This window comes from Nelusetta ayraudi, unplaced genomic scaffold, assembly GCF_046127955.1.
Source record: "Nelusetta ayraudi isolate G7.1 ecotype Tasmania unplaced genomic scaffold, CSIRO-AGI_Nayr_v1 ptg000017l, whole genome shotgun sequence".
Taxonomy (NCBI): domain Eukaryota; kingdom Metazoa; phylum Chordata; class Actinopteri; order Tetraodontiformes; family Monacanthidae; genus Nelusetta; species Nelusetta ayraudi.
This window is the reverse complement of record NW_027466067.1, coordinates 9,147,427-9,156,952: the sequence shown is the minus strand read 5'-3', so window position 1 is coordinate 9,156,952 and position 9,526 is coordinate 9,147,427. Positions and strand designations below refer to the sequence as shown.

At 48.0% G+C, this 9,526-nt stretch overlaps 1 protein-coding gene across 1 annotated transcript in view; it reads right to left on the bottom strand.

The window, feature by feature from the left end:
* Positions 1 to 1,677: 1,677 nt before the first annotated feature.
* The window catches only part of LOC142887546 (zinc finger E-box-binding homeobox 2), a 34,455-nt gene continuing 26,606 nt past the window's right edge, over positions 1,678 to 9,526 (bottom strand). The window contains exons 3-8 of the mRNA XM_076025271.1: positions 9,123 to 9,332; positions 7,799 to 7,992; positions 7,061 to 7,172; positions 5,432 to 6,798; positions 4,795 to 4,978; positions 1,678 to 3,874 (exon numbers count right to left, since the gene is read on the bottom strand). Of these exons, the coding sequence (XP_075881386.1) occupies positions 3,303 to 3,874; positions 4,795 to 4,978; positions 5,432 to 6,798; positions 7,061 to 7,172; positions 7,799 to 7,992; positions 9,123 to 9,332 (2,639 nt within the window). The 3' untranslated portion in view covers positions 1,678 to 3,302. The remainder of the gene's footprint in view (positions 3,875 to 4,794; positions 4,979 to 5,431; positions 6,799 to 7,060; positions 7,173 to 7,798; positions 7,993 to 9,122; positions 9,333 to 9,526) is intronic.

Genomic DNA, 9,526 nt, shown 5'->3' with positions numbered 1-9,526 from the left:
GGAGGGGGGGGGTGTGTGTGTGTGCGTAGATTGAACGGTCTAAAAGTTGGACTGGAGATCTGATTAAAAAAGAAAGAAAGAGGTTTTCCTGCTGAAATTGCAAACACCTTGGGGGGGGGGGGAGAAGGCCTTAAATATTTGATCACTGCATGTATAACATTAACTCTTTGCCAGTTTGCATGGCCTCTCTAACACTCGACTGGGATCCGACTTGCAAACGCTCAATTAGTTTGATGTTTTTACTGTAGCCCTTTCCTTTTAACCACATGGCAGCTCTCCGTTCAGTAAAAAAAAAAAACGCCACATTAAACTGCGCCGTGAGTTTTATTTCACTCGCTAATCAAGAACCAAAATAGAATCAAACAATCCAGGACTCCACCCTCCTAATCAGCCAGCAGTAAAGTCAACACCGTTACTTTCCATGTTCTCTCGCTGGCTTCCTTTCCTCTGAAGCTTTTTCTTCTCCTTTCTTTTTGGTTGTCTTGTCATTTCCCTTTCACTTCAAACGCCGCGCCGTGTTCGGTTCAGCCCCGCTGATAAAATATTGATTATGCCGCTCCCTTTCCCACGGCTACGTAATAATACGGCGTCATTTCCAATGATAAAGGAGTAGGAGGACCAATAATACAGAATATAAATTGACGCTTTGGAAGTGTGCGTAGCCCGAGTGATGGCGCAAAGTTTCCTCTCGGCCTTCCAAACAGATTGAAATCCTTGAGCTTCATGAGTTGCTCTTGTTGAGTAGTTTGCTTGCACAGCCCAGTCATGTATATACAATGCTCTGAGACACATGGTCAACAACTGCACAGCTACTCTGCTGCAGTTGTTGACTTCATGCCGCGCTGTGAGAATGTTTGTGTAAAAACAATTACTTTCAATTTGGACGGGTGGAATCACTGTCTTTCTTCACCCGCTAACGCTGATAATCAGAAGCTAATAGGCCGGGAGGCCACTTGACTTGTCACTTGGGGCTGAGTTATTAGCTTCTCCTCCCTCCTCACAGTGGAAACAAATTGTTGTTTGTGATCACCAAGAGCGGTCCGTCTGATGGGAATCGAAACTGAAGAGCGCTCGAAAGCCCCTCCAACCCCGCCGCCATCTCTTGCTCATGGATGCGGCGTGCAGCAGCAGCAGCAGCAGCAGCAGCAGCAGGCTGCAAATGATGCTGATGATGAAGTTGCTGTCTGACTGCGGCAACTTTGTTTCGACACCGCAAAAATCGGAAAGTGTGCCCTGTATTCAATTAAATGTCATGTTACTCATTTCCGGACGCAACAAACACAATACGACAACATCGCCGAGTCTTTGGCCTCCTTTTCTCTCCCCCCCCCCCCCCCCCCCCCCTGCATTGCCCAACAGGACCTGCAGAAAGACCTTGAACAGTTCAATGCATCGAGGCCGCACGTGTGCAGGTACGGTGGCGCTCAGAGATGAATCATCATGCAAACAGGCAGAGCCACAAACAAAGCAGCAGCGCTGCAAGAGGGGAGGTGGAAACTGTTGACTGTGATGGGAAACTGAGGCGCCGGGCCATGACCGGCCTCAGAGCTGCTCTGTGCCTGATAACGCCAACTCTGACATTACAGAGACGTAGCATTCACTCTGCCCTTCATTTTCCTGAACTGGAATTTTCTAAATACATATAAATACATTGTTGGCACACAATAGTCGGGAGACAAATATGTACAATTTTATTACAAATATGCACATGCAAAACAAGAAACATATAAAAGTTGGTACAAAAGTTGCATAGGTGCTAGTAAAAGATTTTTTTTTTTTTTTTAAAAAGTCACTCCTTCATACTACAAAAAAGTTGCAATTAAACTGAGATATTTTATTATAATTATTATTATTACAATTAATGTTATTATTTGTTTCTTTTTTTTTTCTTTTTTTTTTTGCCTTTTCAACCCAGAGATATCAGGTAGGAAGTATGCAAGAGTGGAGTGGCAGTTAGCGTGTCACATATGCATATCTTTGGTGATGAGCCCACACACTCGCGCGCTGCAGCGAGAGGGTGTGACTCAGCTTGTGGCACTCGCGCAAAGACACTTCTTGGTTGACTTGTGTTTCTTATCTCGTCCTGTCGAGGCTTTGGTTAGATGTGTCACAACATCCAGGTGACTCTTCGTGTGACCGAGAGAACGTTGGCCGTCGTCGGCGCGACCTTTGCGACCGTCCCCGCCTCGACCGAACGCCATGACGCCGATGATGGGAAACGGAATCTTGTCCTGGTTCTATTTTCTTTTCTTTCTTTTTTTTTTCTTCTAAAGAGGGTGGAGTTTCAGAGCCGACCGTGAGACTGCGCAAGCATTTAGCCGGTCTGCCGGAGGGACGAATAACAAAGAGACCTACTTCGCCTTTTGGCCTTTTCAACCTGCTGCAGAAAAGCCCTGCGTGAGCAAGGCAGGCGGTTACTGTAAAAAGGTGCAGTCCACTGCCTTTTGCTTAGGAAATAAATTAATAAGCGCAGTGCAGTTCTTCCTCTTTTTGCAGCTTCCTCTTCGCCACGACATGTATCGCTGATATGTTAAAGCCACTGAGCGTGGCCACAGTTAACCCTGAAGAGATGAGCTTGGTGTTTTTTTTTTCACAGCATGAACCTCAAACGTCTTGGCAGCAAACACAGATTTGGGAAACGGGAATAGATGCGTGTGTGTGTGTGTGTGTGTGTGTGTGTGTGTTCTTGTCTGTCTTATTAGGAAAGAGCTAAAATGTCTGAAGTTATACCGCAAAACACTGGAAATGAAAGACATACTATCGTAAGCAGACAACTGCTGGTAAACATTAATTTAACAAACTAAATATCGTATCACCCAGCACATGATCCTGTCATTGTTCACCAGGGGCCCTGTTACTGGGCACAGTTATGAGTGTGCATACCACTATGACTGTTTCAAGAGACAGTTTAAGGACAATGGACTGGATCCTGTTTTGCGAGACTCGGTAGCAGCAAGCACACAAAAATCAAGATTTGATAACACAAGATGAACCGACAGTTGAAGCTTTCCGAAGCAGCAAGTCCGACAAAGCAAAGAAACGCTAGTCAAGTATTGGTAATATATACTGATAGGTAACAAAAAGATTTTTGTTTTGTTTTTGTTTTGTTTTTTTAAAAAAAAAAGAGTCTTTGTATGGCTTGATCCTCTGAATGGCTCTCCATTGGTTTGTGCGGTTTTCAGGCTGTGTTGAAACGAGTCTCTGGAGCTGACTTTGTCTGTGCACCACAGGGAAACTGTGCCAAGGTGAAGCGTGCGTATGCATTGCACAGGTTGCCTGCGAGTGAGTCACTTTGAAGTCTTTTATATTCCGGCTATTTGGTCTTCGCTCTCTTCACATTTGTCCGCGTCTCCGCTGGAGTCCCGGCTGTCGCTGCTCGCCGACGCTCGTCTCCCCGCGCCCTCCTTCCCCGACCTGTTCTCCCCTGAGTGAGCTCCTCCCAGCGCCTCGTCCTCTTGGCCGTCCTCCTCCTCCTCCTCCTCCTCTTCCTCCTCCTCCATCTCCTCCATCTCCTCCTCCTCCTCCTTCAGGGCCTCCCCGGCTCCGTCCAGACTGGAGTCGCTGAGGAAGGAGTGAGCGGTCTGGGCGTCCTCCGCGGGCGGAGGGGTCTGGTCGGCCAGGCGCCCCGCCATCACGCCGCCCGCTGCCGAGCTGAGCAGCATGTCCTCGCCGTCCTGGTCGCCGTCCTGCTCCTTGCTGCAGTAGGCGTACCGGTGGTTCATGTGCTGGGAGTAGGAGCCCGAGTGCGAGAAGCGCTTGCCGCACTTGTCGCACTGGTAGGGTTTCTCCCCGGAGTGCAGGCGGCTGTGCTCGATCAGGTGGTGCTTGTGCTTGAAGGCTTTGTTGCAGATCTTGCACTCGTGGGGGCGCTTGCCTGGAGAGGACGCAGAGGAGTTAGGACTTTATAGTGAGGAAACGGCACACGTGGTGACGTGTTTTTAGTACGCGCGAGAATGTATCACTTCATCAACCTTTAATGAGGGATGAACCATATATGATTACCGTGTATTGTTTATGGAGGCGTATTATTACTCACAATAAATGTAACACCAACTCGTTTCCTGGTACTCGCTATATGAAGAGTCATGAGTTACTCAGAAATTCATCAATCATGTATTTGCAACTCTGTGTTAACCTAAAACTAAAACATTTTTTAAAAGCAATCGCCTTATGTCCTCTATCGACACTCTGGGTTTTTGGCCAGTAAACGGTAAAAACTTTGCCAAGGCAGTTTGATCTACAAAGTCCGGAATCCAACTTATCCATCGTGCCAACCTCTAATAGAAAGCAATCAATCATGTCTTAAAATTGCATCAGATCTCTAAACTAGTCATTGGAGAGTGACAGGTGACTGTTTGAAACTGCGCTGAAAGGTAGAAGAAGCAGGTAGTGAACCATGGTTGCTCCGAAAGAGATTAGCGGAAATGCTACTACAGATGTTTTATCAGAACTGTGTGGTATTTCCAAGACGGGTGTAAAAACAGCGCTAAAGACTCTTTACACAACAATTTTTTTGGTTTGTTTGACTGTTAGTTTAGGCGAGAGCTAAGCTAACACCACAGGTTGAAGTCTAGTACACGGTGGCTGGCTGCAGTACCGAACACATGACTAATGTTGCACACTAACAACTCTGATTGGTCCCCTTAAATGTGAGACAACTTTTCCCTCTTTAACCACACTACTACACTACAGGCTCTTTACAAAATGGTCTGTTTGATGACTCAAAAAGCATTTCACCAAATGAAATGTTCAACGAACTCAATGCACCACACGGGGGAAGCGCAAGTGACGTACCTGTGTGTTCGTATTTGTGTCGGAGCAGTGAGCTGCTCTTCTGAAAGGTCTTTTCACATATGTCACAAGCGTAAAGCCCCTCGTCAGTCTTCTTTAGCCGCTTCCTTCCTGGTCCTCCGTCTCCGTCGAGCCCGTCGTCCAGTAGCGAGACGTAATCCAGAGCCCCGCGGCCCAACACGTCGCTCTGCGTATAGGACACAATGATTGAAACGCTACGCTCAGTGCTCTGATGGTACATACAGGGTTCCCGCTCATTTTCACTGATAAAAGTTTCAAAAGTTTCCCATGAAATTCCCATGACTTTGCATGACATTTGAATATAAATCCAGAATTTTCATCCTTAAAGACACGCAAATCTTTGCCAATGGTACAATAATTGCATTCAAAATATAAACACAGTATTTATGTTAGCCTTCGGTTTAATGTATGAATGTAGGGTCATGGGGCTAGGGTTGGGCAGCACATAGCCTATGCTAGCGTAGAACAACAAAGAAATTTCACGACTTTTCCAAAACTTTCTGTGATTTTACAAAATTCAATGAGTCTTCCCCAGTTTCTCATGACTCTGGGAACACTGAACATGTTTTAAGTAGAAGTCTTTCTTTTCAAGTTCCCCAAGAAAGAGAAGCGAACTCACCATGAGAGCTTGTCGCTCCTGGTGCATCTTCTTCAGCGCCGCCTCCGTGTCGGCCTCCATCATGTACGCCATCGGCGGCAGAAATGCGTTGTTGGCCGGCTGGTTGAAAATAGGGAATCCGTTGTAGACGGGACCCGGGAACACGGGAGCTGCAGCGGCGCCGTAGACCGCGTGGTGGAAGGGTAGGTGCGGCGCCGGGCTGGGCCTCCGAGGGGCGCCGGCCTCTCGCTTGGAGCTCCCATTCATAGCCCTGACCTTCTCCTCTTTGTCCGAGAGATGCTTGGGCAGGGACAGGTCCAGCGGTTCGCTCTGAGACCAGGAGCCGCCGGCCTTCTTGCGGGGGGAGAGGTCGGGGGGGCAGCTGGTGAGGTCGAGGCAAACCGGAGAGCCCAACTCGGAGGAGGAAGCCCTCCTCCTCGCCGTGGGGTGCGGCGAGGACGCCTCGGGCGAGCGCAGGGCGAGCTGGCCCGGGCTGCCCTTCTCTTGGCTGGGCCAGTACGGCGGCGAGCGCAAGGCGTCCTGGTGGTGGTGGTGGTGGTGGTGGGGAGGCGGCGAGTGCATGGCCACGAGCACCTGCTGCGGCGAGCAGCCGTTGCCGCCGTCCGACCTGGAGAGGTGCAGCGGCGGCGGCGATGGCCGATCTTTGGCGAGCAGGACGTCGGGGACCTCGGCCGCCTCCCGGGTCACCTTGCACAGGTAGCGCTCGTGCTGCAGCAGCACGGCCACGTTGGGGAAGACCTGGGAGCACCAGCGGCACATCACCCCCAGCACGCCCCGCTCGCCCTCGCCCGGAGCCGCTGCGGAGGGGGACGGCTTCCTGTCGGGGCCGCCCCCGTTGTGAGCCCCCTCTACTCCGCCGCCGCCGCCACCGCCGCCGCCGTCTCTCTCCGTCTTCGCGTCTTTCTTCAGATCCCGGTGGAGCATCTCTTGCAGCATCTGCTCAAACTTGGCCCCGGAGTTGAGGTAAGGCAGCAGGGCGGTGCCCTTGAGCAGGCTGGCCCGCAGGGAGAGCTGCGCCAGCGGGTCCCACAGGTGCGCCAGGTGGTCCGAGGCCCCGGGGAAGACCGCCGGGTTGTTGTTGGGGTCCTGATGATGGTCGTCCGCCGCCGCCCGACCCAGAGCTTTGCCACCGTCTCTCATCTTCTCCGCGATCTTCCTGCCGCCGGGTGCGGAGGGGGACGTCGGGAAGGAGTAGTGGTACGCGGTCTGGCTGTGTCCGTTGTAGGAGGCGGCGGCTGCAGCCGCTGCGGATCCTGATCCCGCAGCTCCCCCGCCGTTCAGGCACTTCTTGCTGCTCAAGTGCGAGCTGTAGGAGCCGGAGTGAGAGAAGCGCTTCTTGCAGTTGGTGCACTCGTACGGCTTCTCCCCTACAGAGAAGGACGACAGGCGAGACGGTTGAGGCGGCGTTCAGGCAATGTGCGGGGAGGGGGGGGGGGAACAAAAAGCTGCGAGCGTGCGACCTTTGACATAATCTGACAACTCCGCCCGTCAGCGGCCGTGAATCACTTTGCCTTGTTTTCTGTAAAATTAGGTGTAATTTCATACCGCGCTGTAAGTGAGGGTTGCACGATCGGAGCGCATGGCAAATTGATGGGTGAGAGCGACTGTTTTGATGTTATTTTGTCTCACCGCTGTGGATGCGGAGATGCTCTTTGAGGTGGTGTTTGTACTTGAAGGCTTTCCCACACTGCAGGCATTTGAACTTCCTGTTCTCCGCGGCTTGATCCAAAGCGATGGCCCCCTGTGGATAAGAAGACACAGCTGGCTGGTAATGTCGTAATTACGTTGATTTACATGAAGAAAAACAAATTTATGTATGTATCTTTATACATATCTAGATATCTATATATGCTTGTATGTATATATGTACATATATATGTATATATACATATGTGTGTGTATATATATATATATATATATATGTATATATATATGTATATATATACATATACATATATACGTATATATACATATACATATATATGTATATATATACACATATATATACACACACATATATATATATACAGATACATACACACACACACACATATATATATATATATGTATATATATATATATATATATATATATATATATATATATATATATATATATATATATATATATGTACACATATACATCTATGTATATATGTATATATACATATACATAATATAATAGAGAATATAATAGAGAGAGAGAGAGAGAGAGAGAGAGAGAGAGAGAGATAGTCATATCTGTATATACTGTATGTATAGATAGGTAAATGGATACATACATACATACATACATACAAACACACAGACATTGGGGACCTGGGGACCATATCACACATTTTACCGCGGTGCTGAATGTTTCTCCCACCTTGTCCTGCATCTGGTTGTGAAGCGCCAGGTGCTGCTCCATCTGCGTCCTATGGGTGGCAGTGTATCCGCAGAGGGGGCACGCCATGTGGCCCCCCTCCCTCACCTGGCAGCGCTTGATGTGGTCCCTCAGAGCGGCTCCTCGCTGAAACATCCTGTGGCAGAGCGGACAGGCCTGTTGGGTCGCCGCTGCATCTGGATCCCAGAGAGGAGATGGCGTCAGTAACCTTCACACGTGCGCCGCAGATGCCCCTCCACCGCCCCGCGAGACATTTATCTTAAAAAGAACAAACTCTAATGGATGTAACTTCTTCAGTCCGTCTTCGCTATTGAAAATGGCACGAGGTGTTTTGCTTGTGAATTACGATATCATAATATTAGAGTTAGGGTTGTAGCTATCGAATATTTCTTAGAATCGAGGATTCTACAGATTATCTCAACGATTAATTGAGTAATCTAATAAAACATACTTTTGCATTGTTAAACAGCAATACCAAATAATGCGGAGTTGACACAGCTGTTAAGTCGACAACTGGCTTCTATTCCCGAAAACAACATGTACGGGTATTTATTCCAACTCCAACTCCAACTCTTGGCTCCAAAACTGTCAACTGACAATAGACTGGAATACGTTTAAACATAGAATAATACAACAATATCAGATAATTATGTTTACAAACATTGTCCTCTTTATAGACTGAAAACAAAAGCCAATTAACATATTGAACTTTAATTATTTTTGAGATTTCGCTGTTTCACAATCCATATTTGAAGTCATTTTAATGTAATTAGTAGAAATTAATTAAAGATGAACATTTTATTTGAACATTACCATCGATTTGACAAAATACCCTTTTTCACATTTTCATGAAAAACCCACAGACACAGACACTGTAGATCAGGCATGGGCAAACTACTTGAAACTTGAAGAAATTCTAATCATAGTAAGTTAGTCATAAAATAGCTGCATCCCATCCATTGCAGTGTTTTAAGAGTCATTTCAATCAAGAGCTAAACACAGCGTGGCTTCAAAGACAGATCATTCGTTGCAACGCTTTGGTCCTCCTATGAGGTGGGCCACCAAAACACTCCATTCATCTGCTCATGGTCCGGACCCCTCTGTCAACTTTTAGAACCCATTGTGGCCCACCAGTCAGAACGTGCACGTCCACCCCTGATCTACGTGCACCACACTGCAGTCTTCAATTCAATCATTCAGGATTTTCTTTTTTTCAGTAAAGTCATTCCAAGATCTGCGTAGGTCTAATATTTGCAGCCAGCTGCACCCTGTTAGTTTCCTGGGTCCTTGCAGCCGATTGGCTCACCTCCTTGCTCAGGTGAGCGACGCTGAGCTCCGGGCGACCAGATGGCGGGCGGCAGCTCGTCGTGCTGGGCGCCGGCGCTGTACGCTGCCGCCGTGCCGTTGTGGTTGAGATGATCGAAGAGGGCGGCGGAGGCAGGGGTCTTCCTCAGGTGGGCCAGAAATTCAAGGTGTGTCAGGTCGTCCAAGGCATTCTGGGAGTCTGAGTTATGACCTGAAACATAGCGAAGGGGGAGACAGAACGTCTGTGAAGCAGCGTCTAAAAAAAGAAAGAAAAAAGGGGGGCATCCTCAAGCTTTACTGTGGCCAACAGACCTAAATAATCCAATTTGTTTTTAATACATTTAATTACATTTAAAGTCCCAGAATATACAAAATTCACTTAAGCAATGTATTCTAACGATGAAT